Here is a 21,219-nt window from a genome sequence, read left to right on the forward strand (position 1 = left end):
CTTCAGCAAATTGAAAAGAAAGCGTTTTTGAGTTATATCTTCGTTTCAATGGCAGCGCGATTCCAAAGCCCTCTCTGACGAACGCACAAAAGCCGATAAAGGAAACTAGCTATGACAAATAGCGGAGTTCAAAATTATGCCCGATATTTACCCTCGGAGTTTACACCCTTAAACGCGTATGAGATTCCAATACTCATAAATCAAAGATATTTTTTTCTTAAACCCTTCTAAATGCGGCTTTCTCGGCGAGTGGATTTTTTTTCTTCTAAAAAATGGTTTTAAAAATTTAATGGAGGGAAGAGATCTTTTTGGGTGCTTTAATTCAACACAGGAAACGTCACTCAAAAGAGTTATGCCCCTTTGCCACCCCCCTCTCTACACTCTTTCGCCCTCCCTTCCGCAGGAACCAGCCATTTTACCTTTGGCGTAAGCGGAGGGGATGGAAGAGGGGCTGCTAAACGGCTTTTACGTAGAGCCAAAAGAATAGGCTTGCGATTCCACACGGATTGAAATGGATTTAAATAGCTCTCTTTTATTGAAGACTTTTTCAGAAGTTAGTATTTGAGCGTAGAGGCGCCTTTTAGGGACATTTAAATATTTGTTACGCAGATTCATCCCGAAGGACACAATCTTTTCAATTTCAATTCTAAGGAGGCACCGGAAAGAACGCGTCTGTAAATTTCAATTTTCAAAATTTCCACTTAGTAGTAAATTTAAGTAAAAATTCCTACTTTAAAAATTCTAAATCTTCAAATAAATTTATCAATGTGGTTATAGTTGGTTTCTTTTTGCCAGTTCTCGGACTAAAAGAGTACTCTTTTTACCCTAAAATGAGAATAACTCCGCCCTGTAGCTTGTTTAAGGCATTAAAAATCGCTAGATGACTTGAGCCTAATTAAAGGGGGTTCCTTCAGTATTAGCCTAGCTGATTATTATTATATTTATTTTGTGCTACTATTGTAACAATATAAAAAATAACATAACAAACTTAACCTCTGTATAAATTTTAAAAGTGTAACCTACATGTTTTTATACAGAATAAACAAAGTGTGAATTGAATGGAATTGAATTATTATTATTATTATTATTCACTGGTTCCGGAGTATTAGGGCTACTCTTTTTACTCCTTCTGAAAAGGAGGTGTAAACGAAAAAATCGTATTTTGTCGTCTGCTAGCCAGAATTTATCTACTAAAAAAGCCACACTTAGCCATTTTTTAAAAACCTTTTAACCTTTTAACTCCGACTATTCGCCACCACAGAATCATAGTAAATGACGTCATAGCCCTACTCTTCTTGCCCTAATCAGAAATCCCGGAACAATCGAATAGAAACCACCTGGTGTAACACTTATTGACTATGTTTAGACGGTTCATGGTCCTCGTGATCGAAATCCCCCCCCCGGCACTAAAGAGGGAAAGTAAAACGACACCGATGTGCGCTTCAATCGTGTCGGAAAACGTCGTTTTTAGGGTACCAATGATACACCTAACTAATTTGATATTTTTAGAAACATAACTAATTCATATTTCTCTCATTCACTTTATCATGATCTTTCCGAAAATGTAACTCACTTGATGAAATACAGTCGTTAAGTTTATTTAATATTAAAATTAAATTTACTTACAAATTATTTATATCAAATTTAAAAGGGGCATTTACTAGGTTTTGTCATTAAACGTTTAAGTAATTTCTAATTTAAATCATTTCAAATTATTTTTGAAAGAAAGTTAGGAATCTGGCAGCGTATTTGAAAATAGCCGATTAGATTGTGATGAGCGTAAATACGTAGATTGAGGGCTAGATAGAATACGCGCAATTACAAAATATGATTTGTGAGATGTCTGAAATATTTTGACAGTCGTAAAAAAAGGAAGTTGAGAAGGAACGTTTACCAGATGATTAGATTTTAGAATGTGTTAGAATATCTATCGAAGGTATTTTTTTCGCGAATGGAAGAGAGAAGGTATTTATGAAAGGCGTCCGAGCGTTGATCAGTGGACGTCACGGACATGATGGATGACCTGGTCCAAGCCTAGACGCGTTTTGTCAAACGGCCCAAAATATGTTTCGCCAAGAAACGGCAGTTTTGGGGGAGCCAGAACGGATAATTAAGTTCAAAGATACAAGCTGGATTATCTCTTCGGATTATGGGGCGGATCGTTAGTTTAAAGCTGCTGTTGAGTTTAGACTTCATTAAAACTCTATAGGCTGAATTAATTTATAAATTTAATTATGTTTTAAAGTACTTAGAGATGTAGTTCTCACTGATCATAATTATAGTAAAATTATAAAATATTTTCGACGCTTATTTACTTACTCTTTCAAAAACTAAAATTGGAAAAGTTATGTTCATTATATGGTTTGTTCTAAGAGATATTCTCATTAGCCACAATTTATCAGTATTCAAATAAAATGTTTAGAATACTTACTCTTTCAAAAACTAAAATTTAAAAAGTTATGTTATGGTTTGTTCTAAAAGATCCTCTCATTAGCCACAATTTATCCTTATTAAAATGTTTAGAATATTTTAGTGGCGGTATATTTAAGGAAAACTCTTGAATTATTAATTTTATTTTATTAAAATTTCTTAGATATGTAGCTATCTAACTAATCCAAGTTTTATGAAAAATGTAAAATATTTTCGTTGTACGTGTAGACTAAATTAAATACCATTCAATTTCCTAAAAAGGTTCATCTACCTATCTCTTTCGAAAACTAATATTGAAAAGGTGATGCACCCTCTGTAGTTTGTTCAAAAAATTATTATAATTTTATCCGTATTCAAATGGTATGTTTAGAATATTTTAGTTGATATTTATTTCGAGGAAAACCCAAATCTAGAAACTTTAGCGACAGTCAAAGCGCGTTTCCAATCGCGCATTACTTAGACTATCCAAACTGGTAGGCTTGCAAAAGTACCCTTGGGGAATACACCCATTGTATGTTAAGATACGACGGAAGGAATACGTCTGTTATTCTATTCGGTTCGAAAAGTGAGTCGCAAACACCCCACGAAACCTACTCTTAAAAAAGAATTAGCAATCACGGTCGAAAAGAGGACGACTCTTAATAAACTTACCAGAAACTTGAGTCTCTATTTCAAAGGTTTAATTACGGCTTATTTCACGCTTATTGGGCAGAGGGGTGTCGCCCTTGAGAGTCGTACCCAAACACCTCGACACGAACACCTCATCACCCAGAACATTCGCGGAGCAGTCGAAAGTGTTAATGGGCTCGGTAATGTTACCGAAAAGAGAGGTGGCTCAAACGAACCTACACTAACCGCGAAAACCATAATCCTACGTAGGTTCTCTTTTGCACTAAAAATCCCTTTAAAAGTTGAAACTTCGCCTACGAGAGTGAATCAAACGGGTACCGTAATCCGGTGAAACCGAGCCGAGTTGGAGGTAAACGAATTCGATAGTGGGGAAAAATAAACAAAAGCGTAGGAGCCTTTTGCTTGGTGACCCCCAACCTCATTTTGTCCACGAAAGTACTCTTCTCCCTCTTTGCGAGATAGTGGCGATGGATAACTAATAGAAGAGATTTGCCCAAAAATCGTGAGCGTGATTAAACCAACACGGAAGTGCCTATTTAATCAGAAAAACGTGTTTGCGGAAGATGATGCCGCCCAGAATCAAAAACGCTTTTTGGGGGGCCTTCGCGTTATATTCCCAAAAGATCCAAAAATATAGGTACACTCTAACGCAAGTACTTTAATTACGGAAAACCTTATAAGGCTATGCTTTAAAGTTAGCTAATATTGGTCCTCTACAATTTACGCGTGACGCGTACTTTAAAGTTCCTATACGTTAAATTTTCGCTCACTTTACTTTGTTATTATTTTGCTATTATTTTTTAATTATTTTCATTTTGATAGAAACTGAACCCCATTAACGATTGGGTGCGGTAACAACGTTTACTTAATTCTATCAAATTACGGCTGGTATTAAAAGTTTATTTAGTAATAACGCCAGCTGATACTCGATTAAAGATTAAAAGATGAAAGATTCGACGGTGTACCTTGAAAAATCTAATTAAGCGGGAAATTTAATTTAAACGTTACGAAGGAGTAGGATATTCGATCCGTTATTTTATAATACGAGAAAACGCCTCGACAACACTTTCAACGACTGCCCACCGAATCTCTTCCTACATGTCCTCGCATTGTCAAAAACATCAAAGGTGGGAGAAAACAATGTTACGAAGAAGGACCGTCATCGAAATCATTTTTGTCTACAAAATAAGAGTAGAGGGGGGCGGAGTGGTTGACTTTTGACTTATGATTTTAACGCTTAATATATATCTCTCCTCTCGGCGGTGCAACCATTGCCCATCTTTTTGGGCGTAATGGGCCCCTCTTCTTTTGTTCGACTAATGTTGTTGTTTACATATATGGCGGTGCTCGTGGCGGTGCTGGTGGTGGCCGGGCAGGGGCGTGACCCGGGTGAGAGAATCATTTCGGCGTGACTTCTGGGGCATTACGTCCTGCCTCATTACCCTCACTTAACGTCATTCGAGTGGCCGCGGAAGACAATGGTTCCTGACGACGAACCTAACCTAATGAGGCAATATTTTGGGGGTCCTTGCGGAATTATACCGTCAGTATAATCAACCTTTCGAAGGGAGTAGGACCCCGAAAACCGTGATTCATCTTCGCGACCCACGAAAACTCTTAAAAAGAAAGAAAAAACGGTTTTCACTTTTCGGAAAATTTTGCCAAATAGAAGAAATTGCCAAGAAATTTTTTGGGTGTTTTCGCTTATTTCGGACGCTTATTATAATCGAGGGGGCATAAAAACGCGACCACAAAAGTTGAGTCATGACGGCGAAAAACACAAAAGGATGAACTAGCTCTCCCCGAGAGAGAGAGTATGTACCGCGGGGGAAAGTCGTACGCATAAATTTAACGCGCAGTTATATACTTCAAGGTATGGGCGAAGTGTGCGGATTCTAGGATGATAGAAACGAGCCAAAAAAAAAAACACCACAGAACGGCTAAACCTATTATATGGCAGACAGCGTGATTTTTGGATTATACGTAGGTCGTTGTGGAAGCTCTAGATAAATCTTGGCTTTATAATTGTCGGGTAGGTTTTCTTTTTTCTTCTTCGGTTTATCGCGATGGGCGGATTTTTTAAAAGCCAAGAAAAAACTACCGTTTTGTGTGTTAAGTGGAAGGTGGTTGATTTAAAAGTAATTAAAAATTCTCTAATCACCGCGCACTTTTCACTCTCTCGTTTCGTAATGATTGATAAAGACAAGATATAATTTGAAATTTAAATATATTTAAATTGTAATATCACGAAAATTATCTTTTTATTAGTGATTATACAAAATGTATCTTTCGTCTGACAAATGTGTATTTATTTTGATAATGATTTCTGAAACGACTATTTCCATTTAGTGAATAAAGGATTAAAATGCGAGTTTACCCATTCTTATAGTGGTGAAAATCGTCAAATTACGGAAAATTTACGGATAATTTAAATTCAGCAGATTACGCAAAGGTCAATGTCCAATTTCAAAATGAACTCACGTCAAAAAATAAATTTACTTCAACCCAAATAGAACCTTAACCACCGAAATTTATAATCGTTGAAAACAATTGATGTAAATTACTCATTCAGAATCGACGTCAATCAGTTTCGCGAGACACGAAACAATTACGTTTCCTCCGACAATAGTTTGAGTTTTATCCCCAGTCGAGTTGAGTGAATGTAATCTAAAATGGCGGCCTCATCTGGTTACAGGGTGTGGGCGCTGATTCGCGTAAAAAAAATAAACGGATTTTTTCCCTATTAGATTTAACGCGAAATAAAAGTAATTGATTACGCAAAAAGCCCGAAGGGATACACGAGCGCGGGCCACACTTCAAACCGCCGAAATAAGAACATTCCTCTTCCCGCGTGCTCTTTTGACGAGAAATTGTTGGTGCGCTAATGGACGAACAATTCATTAAAACGAAGAACCCCTCGAGGGGGTCAAACAACTCCGAAATGGGACGAAATTCGTGACGCCCCCTTTAATACAAATTTAGTTTTTTTATATAGCGGACGGTATTAATTAACAAGATACATGGACCCCCTGCCCCTCCCTTTCTTATTATTCCTTCTATAATGCTAAATTTATTACTGATATTTACATGAACACCAAAGCAGCTATACCTAAAATTGCCCTTAATTTTAATTCCTATAAAAATATCAGAATTGTAAATTTGTTTAGTTATCAGATTTGTAAATTTGTTTAGAAATCAGATTTGCAAATTTTTTAAGAAATCAGATTTGCAATTTTTCTAGTTATTAGATTTGAAAATTTATTCAGTTATCAGATTTTAATTTTTTTTAGTTATCAGATTTGCAAATTGGTTTAATTACCATATTAGCAAATTTGTATAATGATCAGATTTGATTTGTATAAATATCAGAATAAAAAATCATCTGATTTCGTAAACTTAAAATTATCAATTTCGAAAATTATAATCTTCCAAAATTTTTATAATTAACAAGTACAAAAATTATTGGGTTTCGTAAAATTCTGGAATTGTCATCAGATTCGAAAAATTGTTCCCGTACATAAAGTAGTAGAATGTTCTAACAAAATCTTATTCTTTAAATCACATGGGTACTGTATTCGCCAAACACAGGCTGATCCAAAATTCTCATTATCACACTGAATTGAATTGTTTAAATTCGCATATGTTCAAGTTTTATTTGAATTATAAACCGTAAATTTTGGTTTTTATTCCGTTGGATGATTTGCGATATTTTTTTCTACTTAATATAACAATTTGTTGAAATGCAAAAATTATATTCTGACATAGTACTACGATAAGACTAGTGAAAAAATATGATCCCTTATTAAATTGAATTAAAAATTAATTCGAAGTGAAGCGAATGTTCGCGGGCAGCTCGCGAATTCGACCCCAACGCTCACGATCCCGGTCAAACGTTCTTGTCGACGGCGTACAAAAAGAAGGAGCTATTTGTATTTAATAAACGTAGGCCCAGTCTATTAACTGGATATTGCTGAATAGATGTTAATTATAATATCAAAGAAAAACCAGTTACGCGATCCTGATATATTAAATTTCTTATATATAAGATATATTAAAAAAAACTACATTGTTTCCAGGATATGAACAACCACGCAACCCTTCCATTATGCCTTTTTTATATCGTGCGGGTCAAAATCGTTTTGCTTCGGTCAAAAGAACGATCTAGTTTTAGTTAAATTAAAATTTGGAATTTTTAAAAGGGATAATTTATGGTGTATTATTATAGGATCAAATTAAATTCTCTTTATCTGTGGAAAATTAAATTGATTACCGATAAACGAACAGCCCGCGAGAATATATACATCTACTTTTTTTAGGAATAATGTAGTCTGCGTACAATGGAAGTTCAGTTCGAGAAAAAGATTTAACGAGAATGGTTTAAAATTCGCCTAGAAAACAAAAATCTATTAATCTTTTACGTCTTTTTGAGAACCTAATTTCGGCGAAATCTTAAAATGGAGAAAAGTAATTTGATTACATCGAGGGAAACAAGGGGTCGCCACAATGAACGAACAGGGAACCCCCTTCGAGTTCATATTCGGTACTGGAAAACTATTTTTTAATAAAAGATGTATCGGTCACTATTTCAATGGCCAGGACAAAGAGGGTTTCCGTGTCCAAACTTTGACGTAGCTTTGACTGTACTAGCGTCTCATCCCCTTATCAACCACACTGAGAAATTTTACATTGTCTGAACACCCACGACGAATTTGTTTAACCACTGACCATAAGTTATTTAATACTTGCCTCAGTATTATCTACAACGGATTTCGACGAAAATTATAAACTTCGTATTCGAAATCTGACTGATCCGTTAAGTTAGGAGCGAAAAACATTATTGACCACTATTTTCCATAGTGACCGATAAACAATATTTTACATTATGACCATTGCCTGCTATTTTGCATATTGACCATTGACAAATACCCATATTTTTCATATTGACCATTGACAATTACCCATATTTTTCATATTGACCATTGAAAATTACCAATATTTTCCATATTGACCATTGAAAATTACCAATATTTTCCATATTGACCATTGAAAATTACCAATATTTTCCATATTGACCATTGAAAATTACCAATATTTTCCATATTGACCATTGAAAATTACCAATATTTTCCATATTGACCAATGACCATTAACAATTACCAATATTTTCCATATTGACCAATGACCACTGACAATTACCAATATTTTCCATATTGCCCATTTATCAATATTTCCCATTTTATCGATTTACTAATATTTTTCATATTGGCCCTTTGACCAACATTTCCTATATTATCTTTGACCAATATTTATCATATTATCCAGTTACTAATATTTTTCATATTGGCCCTTTGACCAATATTTCCCATATTATCCATTTACTAACATTTTTCATATTGCCCCTTTGACCAACATTTCCCATATTATCCATTGACCAATATTTTTCATATTGACCATTGACCACTATTTTCCACATTGACCATGGAATTTATTGGTCACCGCTATTTTGGACAATTTTCAAAACACTGCTCCCTTATATATAGATCGTAATGATATGGATTTCCAAAACAACGTATGCAAATACGACATCCAAACATAGCCATCGCATAATATGTTTATAATATACGAATAATACGAGAGTAATCCTCCCCTCCCCCCCTTTGTTCTATACCGTGATGCAAAGCGAGAGGGGGCAGGCAGCAAACACATCGCGCACGACGCTAGTATGGGGTTAATTCGAACCGATAGCCGAGTAATGACTCTTCATTAGGACGCAATTACTAAGTTGACTATACTCTCCTGGAAGCCATTACAGTCCGTGGAAAAGAAAAAAAGCCTGGTGGTGGTGGAAGCTGTGGTGCCGTTGCTATAATATTTTTTCCGTGACACAATTAAATTGCGCTTAGTCTGGCTTAGTTCTTTTTCATTTAGTCTCTGGAAGGTACGCTCTTTTCACCCTCTCAGCCAAATGAAATCGGACGAATTAGGTTTTGGCCCGTTTCAACGTCGCCCCCACCGCCAGAGCCCCCCCCCCTCTGGCCATATTGATTTACCGTTGGTCTATTAGTCCTTCTTGGTCGTCGTGATGAGCGGATCATTATCCGCGTTGCGGGCAGGAAAGAACGTAATTAGCCGTCAGCGCGCGGAGAAGATAAAAATTGAAAATTATTTTGAAGAAAGAATAATTCATGATTTATGTCCTCGTGCGTTTACGCTTTATTAAGAATGATTAAGTCCATTAGTTCCTCGCATCAATACCTCGGCGAGTATTTGCCAGAGAGATCACGTTGACCTATTCGCCGTAATGGTAACCAGAGCTTCGCTAAAGGTCAACGGTAAACAGGTTTAATCGGAAGGTTAACACGAGCGTTCCGTTGTTCACTGACTTTCGAGAAAACCTTGGTGGTCTTCGTATCTAATGTGTCTCGAAAGGGAATTTTTCCTTCATTTTGCTCCAAAAATGGATTTATTTATAGTCACTAAGAACTTCGATGTTGAGACTATCCGTGGGAATCATGGTCTAATTTACCTCCGTCATGAAAGGGGGGAAGCAAAAACCTCACCGGCGTGCGCTTCAGGTTTAGGGAACCAATGAGATACCAGGCTGATTTGCTTATTTTAGGGGGAAGGAGCTTAGTCTTCGAGCCACTTGATTAAAAGGCATTAAATGTCGTTAGATGACTTGTTGGAGCTAAGGTGGTGCCTTGGGTATTAGCCTAGCTGATTATTATGATGAGCACAAGGGATTCGAAGCAGAGTTAAAACTCGTCTCAACATTGTATTTATTTTTCTACTTAGGTATAATGATTTTTTAAGGATTGTGTATTCCAGTTTCAATTTCTTTATACTTCATTTTCAGATATAATAAAACTTTCCATTATCTACATTCCAGAACCATTACCATAATTAATTACCTCTATGCAGTCTATATTCTTGAACTCGTAAAATTTTAAGGGAAAAACAAATTATCTTTAGGGTTAAATAGTATAAAGGGTTTACAATTTCTAACTACTCAGTTAGTATGGTAAAATATAATTTTAATTGAATAAAAACAAGGAATCTAAAAATATCGAGTACCAGCTGCGTTATTATAATCGATAATTACTATGCCGGTCAAAAACGTTTTGACTTAAAGGTTTTGTAACGCGATAGTTGTCGAAGTTTTACACAGAAGGCTTTGAAATTTTCAACAAATTCTCAACAAGATGTAGATGAGACGGTTGAAAACTTGAAATTTAGTATCAATATTTGCACTTCCAGTGAGGTTTTGGTGTAAACGGTAAATATTAGTTGGCCGAGAAATAAATCCCGAATATTTTCAATAAAACTGTGTTTTGGTTTATGCAAATTTATAAATGAAATACTTTTAGCTACTGCTAGTTTTGTTTCTTTATTTACAATTACTCTCAAACCCGTTATCCTACCAAAAAAAGTCGCTCAGTTGCAGATTAACAAATAAATTACGGCCTTACATTAAGCTGAGCTTTAGTAAGGGTCGCGGGACCTAGGTCCTTGTATGAGGAGTGGCTTTTAGCTTCTCACTCCTCGTAAGCCCTTATGAACATTTTCTGGGGTTTTCTAAAGGAAAGTTAAATGTAAATTTTTAAAGAATTCCTTTAGATTATCCTAAAGAATATTTCGGAATATTGGCCCCTTTTTCTTAAGAAAAATATTGGGTTTTCCTATAGAAGTTTATATTGATTTTCTCTAGATATACCCTTACATTTTTCGAAAGAATATCTTTAGAAATATTAGTGTACACATATTCTGGAATATGAAGAAACGACCAAGGACGTCATATTTAATTTAAATTGACGTGTTAATAAGTGTTTTGAAGTCAAACTCGAAAATAAACTCTTTCTTTGCGACATAAATTGTGTTCTAGAAGGAAATTAACTAGAAAAGCTGCGCAACGTTCAGAAATCTTTAACCGTTTTTTGTTTACCTAACTTGTAAAACAATGCAATCAATTCGCATTTTTAGACAATTTCTATCAAATATTCGCAATTGTGTGCAGCAAATATGACCGAAAAACGTATCGATTGGCGAACAGTATAACTAGACTTAAGGTCATAAGGCATACACATGTATTAAAAATTTCAAAGATAATAGACTAACTAAATTTAGAAATAAATTAAAAATAACACAAAATCGTAATTCAGGTGAATTATGAAATACCTTATTTTTTTCTACCAAAAGAAAAAATTAACGCCCTAAAAATATTTTCTAAAGATTTTTCTCAAGTTATCTATAGAAATATTTTACTAAACGTGTAGTAAGAAGTGTCTTTAAAAAATTCTATAGAAATTCTCTAGAATTTTTCACTAGACTTAGAAAACTTTACAACCCCTTAAAGCACTTTATAATGTTCTATAGAAAAACATAGAAAGTTTTCATAAGGGCCTACTCAATTGTTTTCTTTAGTCCCCAACTTAGCTCACTAAAAAATAGGCAAAATTTTTCATAATTTAAGAAAACTCATTTGAAATCTCAATTTTTCTATTTACCACCAAAGACATTTTTTAAAGTTCTAAAACAACAGTGGCCAAGTACCTAGGCTCGCCTACAGTTTCAGAAAAGTAACATTTCTCAGTGTGGTTGTCCATCGCCCATAAACCTGTCATTACAAAGGAAGCCGGCGTTGAAAAGTATCGCGCAACATCAGTTCCCAAGATAAACGACAATTAGGGTTTTCCCATAAATAAAAAATTAACGATTTAAAAACTGGTCCTTGACACTTACGACCTCGAAGACCCTTTTTTTCTTCACGCGCGTAAGATTTGTCAAGAGCTCGTATTCGGTATATACCCTCGGAGAAACAGTATATACCGTTCAATTATAATCCACCTACATCCCCGCATCGCGCGCGCACCACTGTTATAAAGAAACGTACCAGGAAAGTTAAGAAAAAAAGATCAAAATATATTAGTCACCGAAGGCTTTGGAGAAACAAATTCGCTACAACTATACGGCGAAAGAGTATAAGAAAGAAATCCAATTAAAACGAAACCTACACAAAACCCTATTAAACGCGCAACATATATCATCCTTTGGAGAAACAGCCGAGAGGAATATAAAAAAATAACAGAAACCACCTCAATTTCGTCGTAATTTCTAAGCAATCAAAAGAGGACGGCATCAAAAATCCGATCCTTCATTATAGAATATAAATAAGAGCGAGCAGGAAGAAATAACAGCGAAAGAAAAGGGATGCGCATCCAGCGTAGCCGGTGTCATAGCTCTGATATTAATATCAAAGCTACGTGACGGATAGCGAGGTGTAATCATACGGATCCACTCGCGTACTGCCAACTATAACTCAGCCATCTCCTTTCCTCCCCTTCGTCTCCCTCCCGCCGACGATTTCTGAGCGCGGGGCTAAGCTAGATTTTTTTTGTATTTCTTCTCCGCTACCTGCCCACGCTAGTACTCCTTTTACTCTGGAGAAAAGAATAATATATAAAAAAAATCAGTAAATTGTAAAAGAGGGGATGGACATCCTCCTTTTCCATTGATGGTATTTCGCTTCATTCAGGTCGTTCGTCGGGGAGGATGGCGCTCGGCCCAACCAAGAGGAGGAGGATAGAAACGGGGAGGCAGGACCGGCGCGCATGCCACGGGGCTCGACTTTTCAACCGACGAAGAATTAATACGCGCAGAAATTAAATTAAAGGAAGGATTTTTAATGGATTTTCTCTCGTAAAGGGGTGGCTCTACGAAAGTTAAAGCGTCTCCCTCAACGCGTACGCTATGGATCGAGAGATTCCGCCAAAACTGGATGCCCGATTCTAACGATCGCGCTCGTGTTTACGCGATTATTACGATATTCGATAAGATTTTCAAGTTTAATTGTTTAACGCTACCCCCCCCCCCATAATTGTTGATAAGTCACGCGGTATTTTACCGAGGAATCTGAGATTTTGTACTTTGGAACTTTTTGAGCACTTTCTAAATAATGGAGGTAAGATATAAAAAAAATTATAAATTTATTTTTGAGGAAAAAAGTTTGGTAAGATTTTAATTAGAAAACATAAATTTAAAACGGGAGAACCCAACTATGCCCTAAAATATGTCACTCGCTATAAACCAATTACCCGGACGACATTCCAGTTTGCATATCCGTGGTACATTAGTAATGGGAGTAATTTAGATAATTTATTGCGGTTTCAAAACTTGGCGCAAACGGATCTTTATCGAACATCTCGAGCGAACAATATTTGAAACTAGTCATAATTAGATTGGGAGTTGTCATACATTGAAACGAGACGTAGGGGGGCATGGATGGGAAAAAACCAACCATTACCACCCCCGAAACCGAAGAAAAGATACTCGGAAAATCGCAAATGACCCTAAAATCTAGGTATCGCTTTAAGAAGCGGTATATAAAAAAAAAGCACCCAAAGACTCCGGAGCGCCCCCGCGCGCGCTCGCGTATACGGTTGCGCTGCCTCCCCCCCCCCTCGCGTCCCTTTTCGAACTGAGCCACGCGGATGTTCCGACTCTTAAATAAGCGTTTATACCTGGCCGTCTCTACACGAGGGTATCCCACTCCGTTCCGAAAGAGAGGGGGCCCCTTAATCTCCCCCGTCGGATGCTACCTCTTTGCATAATTATCCGGCAGACAAGGGACGCGTAAAGGGGCAGGGGGAGGACTGGATCAAACCGAGGGGGGGGGGGCAGAGCGAAGATGACACCCCCGCGTCATTGACGGCCAAGAAGGTAGGTGCGAACGAATCTGGAGAAGGACGAGCTTGGAGGAAGTTTTCGGAGATGCGAGTGACGGTTTCCACCGTCAGCTTCCGCGGCACCCCTCCGACACGATTGGCGCTTTTCTTACGACCGACGTAACCCGACGTCGACATCGTCCTATTTCCCGCCGCCGCCAATGAACGGAACGATCTGAAAGAGGAATCGCCGTCGCCGGAACGAGTTATTACGCCGCGCCGAAATCGCCGGCCGCGCGTCTCGACGGAACCCAGGCTTCGAATCTATCGGTACGACACCACCCGGAAAGACCGGGACGCGTGCTGGGTTTCTACCTGTCGCGTGCTAGATTTACCCGTCTTTCCCTCTCTCTCCCTCCGGACGATCTCCGCAGCATCTTTCTCCTACACACTGGAACATCGCGGCCGACAGCGCAGGCAACTTTTCTCCGTCTGCCGCCGTCGTCGTTCAAGCGATGAGATTACAAAATGCCTTTATGGGTTTACACTCAGTGGGACGATATTGCAATTTTAAACGGCTTTTGTTACGATTTTTTTAAAAGCGGAGAAACTCTTCGCGTAAACCGCAACGTACAAATATTCTTTAAGCGTCGCGTTATATAAAATGATCAACGACGAATATTTAACAATCGAAACTTTCATTTCGCAGTGAGACTACTGGGGAAATTTCCAAAATCGAAAGCTCAGAAAGCGCCAATGTCCGGGGGAGCCCTAGTCATGTCCGCGGAGCCATCATGCCTGATGCTATTCCGACCACCGTCAATTACTTCGGACATGACAGAATTTCACGACGTAAGTTTGAAGCTAAATACAATCTCTTTCTTATCGGTTTCCCTATATGGCTATTAGCGCTTTTCTACGAAGCTAAATCTTAGTTGGTCTTCGAAATTAGTCTCGGTGAGGATTCTTTCGTACACGTCAAAAGCTTTGTCGGCGCTCCACCACTCTATTCTCTCACTTCTTCGTAACGGTAGTTTCTTTGTTCCGCTTGGATCTCTTTCGATGTACTAACGCACGCTCGTTGCCCAAAAAGAGTGGCGGCCATATTTGATTCCCATAATCACGGCCCCGACGTTATTTTGTAAATTACAGGCAGCGCATTACGTAGATTGTAATGTTCTTCATCTTTAAAATACTTCAGATGTGGCAAGACATAGAAAGCGTCCTGCTGGGCGACATCTCGTCTCCCGCTTCGTCAGTCAGTTGCTACTGTCACCCGTCCGCCTCCTACGGCGCCTACGCCGCCAATGCGGACAGACACTTCCACGTCGCGCCGCCTCCGACGGACAACCACCAGACGCCAGCCAACGTCGTTCGCCGGGTCATTGAGGGTCAACCGACTCAGCAACCCTTACCACCACCCCAACCACCACTGCCACCGCCACCGCAACCCCAAATTATGCAGCCTCTGCCGCAAGCGGGGACGACCAGAAGGGCAGCGTGCAATACCATAGAAGCCACCACCGGCTCAACGACTGTCTCGCACGAGACAACGCGAGTAAGTTGCTACGTACGACGTTATCGCTACTATATAGTATCCTAACGGTCTAACGTTAAGGAAAATATTGTAAATTGTTCAAATGCAGTAAAAAAATGCCTTTTTTGAATTATAGAATTCATTTCGACCTCCCGAAGACTACAGGATGGAAAACGAACTTGGGATAACTTTCGAAAACCAATACACTTACGACGAATGCAGAGGTATGAAGTTTGGCTACGGCGGAGGTCCCAGTGGACCCGGTCAGGCCATCAAACAAGAAGTGGACGACGCTTATTTGAGACGATGTTCCTCAACCGGTGAAGATGTTACGTTCGACAATCACCTTAGTCAAAACAGACTCGAATTACCCAACCGAAGCATCCTACCCACCAATGAATACGTTCACCGTTCATGGCAACCGGGTAAGAAATATACAATTTTTATATAAAGAGGTAAACAATTTGCCTATGCGACGCCAATGTTAACACAACTACAACTACAACTACGACTAATCAACTAGGCTAATACCCAAGGCACCACCTTAGGCCTAATATATGTATTGATATTTTTATAAATATCATTAATCTTTATCTCTACGTGACAATGGCTATCTACATTATTTTTAAGTGATTTGAAATGTAGTTAAATAAACTAAAATTTATTTTTCGATGAAATTTAACATGTCTACATAACACAAACGGTATATAAAAGTAAACTTTAAATTCATTCGAAACTTAACGGATAATATTAAATTGAAATTAACCAAATTTCCCAGACATTGACTTGTAAATATAAAACTTAAAACTTAGTAGTATAGAATACTAATATACAGTTTTATTAACGTCAATAAAAGATATCAGAAATCACATGGTTAAAGATTCGTCAGAGAACTTCAAGTATATAAGTCTTTAGATTGCTTCAGAAACTTGATTTAATAAAAACATACATTTAGAAATACGCAAATCTTCAATCTCACGCGACTCTGTTTGTATAGTATAGATTGTAATAGTTAACTCTGCTTCGCATTTGACTCATTACATCTAAGTATCTAATTGCGCAATGCTACAATTAGAGTAGTTACTCATTAAGCTCTTTGAACTCAACAATATAGCGAGTGCATTTTTGTAGGAACGAATCATTTGGGATCCTTCGGTGGAGTTCCCGTCATGAGTCACCATGTCTCACCTCCCACTACGCCCGATAACAGGTACCACTTAGGGGTTCCACCGGGTCACGGGGACCCGGGTCCTAGCTATCACCAAGCACCCTACGCCAATCCAATGCCATTAGAAGAACCCTCTCACTTAGGAATTAAAAACTCAGTCATCAACTCATCGTATCATCACGTCTCGTACCCGAGCAACAACAGACTAGTAACGCCACCCGCGTCTCCTCACATTGAATTCATGTTGAACAGAGCCACGTACGGCCTTGGCGGCCACGGTGGACTAGTTAGCCACGGTCCCTCGGTCTCGACTTCTTTACCCGCGCCCCTAAGCGTACCGGTACCTCCGGTCAAGCCGCGCAGAGGGCGAAGGTCGAGAGGACCCAAGAAAGTGACCATACACACGTGCTCATATCCCGGCTGCAACAAGACGTACTCCAAGAGTTCTCACCTGAAAGCTCACTTGAGGACGCATACCGGAGAGAAGCCCTACCAGTGTACGTGGAAAGGTTGCGGATGGAAGTTCGCGCGCTCGGACGAACTAACGCGTCATTTCCGGAAACACACCGGAGACCGGCCTTTCCAGTGTCGCCTTTGCGAAAGGGCGTTCTCGAGGTCGGACCATTTGTCCTTGCACATGAAGCGACACGCCGAGATAGTGTGACTTCGTTAGTGCCACTTAAAATTGCCATAATATTAATAACATTTAAAACTAATAGAATGGGAGCTTTTACGAAATTGGTTGAGGTGCGTGTTCGCGCGTTTAAATCTTATTAAACTTTAAATGGTTCTTATTAAAACAAACGTCTCATAAATGGTCTCACACTCTATTTACAACCACGAACACATTCCAGTTTTTCCCGCGTTGAAAACGTTTCGCCTATTTTGTTAATGTTTGAACCAAAGTTGAAAACCTTGTCAATTTGTTATATTGTTACCGCGCGTTAATTACCAATCGGTGACTGTTGAGAAATAAAAAGGACGTTACTCGTTTTGTCATTGGCCAGTATATTGCTCAGTTTTACCGAACATTGAACAATTTTTATCGTCTATTAATAGAAACTGTTTCGCTCGAAGCTAGTACAGCGGTTGTACACGCGCGTAATAGTGTCAAATTCATTCTCCCAGAGTATTGGTCCCGGAAAACCCAAAGACATTCACGAAATTAGGTAAGTTACTTTACAACGTTCATTTCCACTTTCTAGCAGCTAAAGCTATTGTTGTATTCATTCTATGAAGTCCGCTATTGAAGTTTAAACTATAAAACTCCCTATTGGCACTCGCTCAAATACTAATTACTACTTGTTACCCTAAACGTAATTAGGATTTCTTTTGGGACTCTGCGCATTGGTCCAATTCTAAATTTTTGAGGCCTGGAATTGAGTAGCAATCGGATTCAATAATTAATTTTAAATTACCATTGGCTTTAAATTTTAAATAGAATTGATACTTCAAATATTAATTAAAAAATGTAACACGGAAGTATATAGTTCAACGCGTCGTATTTTAACCAATTTTTCAAAATTAATTTGTTCATCCTCAAAATGAACCAAAGCATAGCAGACTTGTCGAATGCTAAATGGTAATCTAAGGATGAAATTTTTTAGTAAATAACAGTTAATTTAGTAAACAATTCAAGCTAATGCTGACGATGCGTGCATATTCGTATAAAATATCAAATCTTTAGTATCCTAGTTATATTTTGGTAACAATACCGCCTATAGTATTGCAATTTCACCTGAGCTGAGAGTTGCTCCGAAGAACCTTCTGAATCGGCCAAGGTTCATGGCTGTAACCTTCACAGACGCGCTAAGGGGTCTCGTTTCGTGTCATTGCGTAATTTAAGTGAATTCATTCCTAAAAAGAGAGACGTTCTTCGATACATGTCAGTCTTACTTTGAGAAAACTTAATTATCCACTCGCTGGAAAATAGAAGACGGGGACAGGCACCCACTAACGGGTAGTCCGTGATCATAATTTATCGGAACCAAACATAAACAACGGGTCTCTTTTTGTTTGCGTGGTGGCAGCGAGGCTCGTAGGTGTAGGCCCAGACGGATTCGCTTATCCGAAACCGGACGAAGATTGGAATGATCGTCATGAATGGAGCCAAATCTTTATCATTCCGCGGGCCTTCACCGCGCCGTATTTCGCGTGGGCAGGAACACACCTGATCTCGGATAAGAACGTTCTTTCTCTTCCACTTCCCCTGTTTTCCCAGAAAAGACAGTCCCCTCGAATTAAACGAACTTTAAACGTATAAAAGGTGAAAAACAGCGGATTTAGCAGGTGATCCTTAAACGAGAATTCAACATTCGCGTGTAAAATAAAAATTCTTTGCTATAATTCGGAGTCACGCGAATTGTTTAAAACAATCTTCAGGGCAACGCATTCACACGAAACAACGCGTTAATTCGTATAATCTAAAGGGATGTTTATTTGTTTATTATGGGTTATTTAGAAAAGGTCCCAGTCCTAGATATCTATAAATTAATGCAATATTTCAATGGTTTAAAGGTAAATTTACGGCACGCTCTGATTACGAAGGTAGACTCCAATTGACAGAAGAAAGTACAAAGGAATGTAGCCAAACTCAATTAAAACGATTTGAACATAAAAGATTTACCAAGTTAATTGATCGTCTTAAAGTTAAAATGAAATGATAAATTAATAATCCAAAAAAGCTCATGATATCTCTTAAAGCAAAGATTTGGCTATGATTTTGCGTTTTGAATTTTGGGACAAAACAGTACACTATTGAACGGGGTAAAAACAGCTTGCAAATGAAAGCCAGTGTTTTACCAATTAACCAAGCCGGTCTACGTGCGTATTTAGTAAGTTTTACGTTCCCAGTTAAATAGGAAAACAGTTGAACTTAGTAAATAAAACAAGGGCATTCGCAGTAATTACCTACTCAGCTTGTTGGTTTCTGACAACGTGTCACAGCGGAGTATTAGCAATCACGCAGTAAAATAACAAAATGTAGCGCATAAAATATAAACACGGGCTGCATTTCTTTCATTAATTTTTAGAAAAACATTGATAAGAGATAATGCTTTTTAATTTTTAGAAAAACATTGATAAGAGATAACGCTTTTTAATTTTAAGAAAAACATTGACAAGAGATAGCGCTTTTTAATTTTTATTTAATAAAAAGTTCCAATAAAAACTTATTTAATTAGATGGTTCTATAAAATAACATCAATAATAAGTAAAATATAAAATATAGCTTTCACGTCACAAAATAAAGTTTAATTATTCTAGCATGAGGTAGTTAGTAAGAGAGTGACGTAAGAGCTTACTTTAATACAAAAGGTTACCCTTTACGAAAATGTTTTGATCCAAAATCAAACGTTGGATCCAACTGGAATCAAGACATATCCCAATAATTTTGATAAAATAGGAATAAGATTGAATATCATATATTGTAGAGTTTAAATAAATTGTTAAGCATCATATGCGTAGTTATAATCATAAATTAAGAATTTGCATATATTTAAAAAAAAATTTTTTTAGGCTAGGCCTGTATGTCTGACTTGTTTCTGAAGATTGCTAGCTACGCTAGTCAGATATAGGCCTAGCCTAAATAAAAATGTTTTTTAAAATATATGTGAATTTAAAGAAGGTCTTTCTTAATCTATGATTACACATTGAATGAAATATAACACATTTTTATTTTCTATCAAAGTCGAATTTCGATTTGCCCGATAAAACTTAATCCACCATTTTCTAAGGGCACCATCCTTTATAGAAAGTACTTTTTTCATTAAAAGGAGTATAGCTCTTCTGTAGCTTTAACCTTCTTATATATAGTTACCCGAGTTTAAAAATATCATAACTAGGGTTACGTTTAAGCAAGAGTTACGATTATGATATACCAATGTAAACGATAAAAATGGCGTTTTTTGAATTCCCAGGTATAAGAAGAGGTAGACTAACGAATTTGTTTCATATTTACAGATAATGTCTCCTCATTCAAAGGTGAAGAAGCGTAGGTCACGCGTAAGCGAGACCTCAATCCTTCGCTGGCCCGTAAAGACATCAGCAGCAGCACGTGCCATTCGGTCCGACGGGAACGCAGCCATGCCTCCCGCCATCGTAAGACGAATTCGAAAAAACTAATTCTCCTTGATTTCAATTTTTTATTCTTTTTCGCCAACTCACGGTCGCGATCTCCGGCGCTTCGCGCTGACGATCATTGTTTTTGTACGTGTCCCTCGAATACCGGTATCGCCAATTTGCGAAAAAATTAAGTCAAGCGGAAAAATGAAACCTCCCCCGCCTATTATCGCTTTTAAAGACGCCACTACTCTTCAAATTTTATGTGTCCAATGAAATATGTAAAAGTTCTAACTCGCTATTTTCAAAAAATAAATTATTTATGTTTCGGTAATCTTTCTTGCATATTTTACACCTAAAATATTTATACTCTTATAGTTTGCGCTTGCGGTATTATTTTCGATAGAAGTCAAAATAGTATTTTCGATAGAAGTCAAAATATTATTTTCGATAAAAGACAAAATACTATTTTCGATAGAAGTCAAAATACTATTTTCGATAGAAGTCAAAATATTATTTTCGATAGAAGTCAGAATATTATTTTCGATAGAAGTCGAAATACTATTTTCGATAGAAGTCGAAATACTATTTTCGATAGAAGTCTAATACTATTTTCGATAGAAGTCAAAATACTATTTTCGATAGAAGTCAAAATACTATTTTCGATAGAAGACAGAATGCTATTTTCGATAGAAGTCAAAATAGTATTTTCGATAGAAGTCAAAATATTATTT

General features: G+C 37.5%; 1 protein-coding gene across 3 annotated transcripts; it reads left to right on the top strand.

The window, feature by feature from the left end:
• Positions 1-12,998: 12,998 nt before the first annotated feature.
• LOC149947946 (uncharacterized) lies at positions 12,999-20,805 on the top strand. Of its 3 annotated transcripts, none has more exons than XM_090172329.1 (6): positions 12,999-13,018; positions 14,431-14,573; positions 14,874-15,291; positions 15,395-15,683; positions 16,390-17,595; positions 20,387-20,805. In XM_090172329.1, the coding sequence occupies exons 3-5, from the start codon at positions 14,896-14,898 to the stop codon at positions 17,088-17,090; spliced, it is 1,386 nt and encodes a 461-aa protein (XP_090028455.1). In that variant the 5' UTR covers positions 12,999-13,018; positions 14,431-14,573; positions 14,874-14,895; the 3' UTR covers positions 17,091-17,595; positions 20,387-20,805. The 3 variants fall into 3 exon arrangements, with proteins under 3 accessions (XP_090028455.1, XP_090028454.1, XP_090028456.1); XM_090172328.1 differs by lacking the exon at positions 12,999-13,018 and adding an exon at positions 13,810-14,051; XM_090172330.1 differs by lacking the exon at positions 12,999-13,018 and adding an exon at positions 13,810-14,051 and having other exon boundaries at positions 14,874-15,279.
• Positions 20,806-21,219: the final 414 nt, after the last annotated feature.

The sequence above is a fragment of the Leiobunum rupestre genome, chromosome 4 (assembly GCF_980474605.1).
Source record: "Leiobunum rupestre chromosome 4, qqLeiRupe1.1.hap1, whole genome shotgun sequence".
Classification (NCBI taxonomy): domain Eukaryota; kingdom Metazoa; phylum Arthropoda; class Arachnida; order Opiliones; family Sclerosomatidae; genus Leiobunum; species Leiobunum rupestre.

Coding starts and splice junctions, on each gene's coding strand:
- LOC149947946 (XM_090172329.1), top strand. CDS start 14,896: ATGTTCTTCATCTTTAAAATACTTCAGATGTGGCAAGACATAGAAAGC. Junction 15,292..15,394: donor CAACGCGAGTAAGTTGCTAC/GTACGACGTTAT, acceptor TTTGAATTATAG/AATTCATTTCGACCTCCCGA. Junction 15,684..16,389: donor TCACCGTTCATGGCAACCGG/GTAAGAAATATA, acceptor GCATTTTTGTAG/GAACGAATCATTTGGGATCC.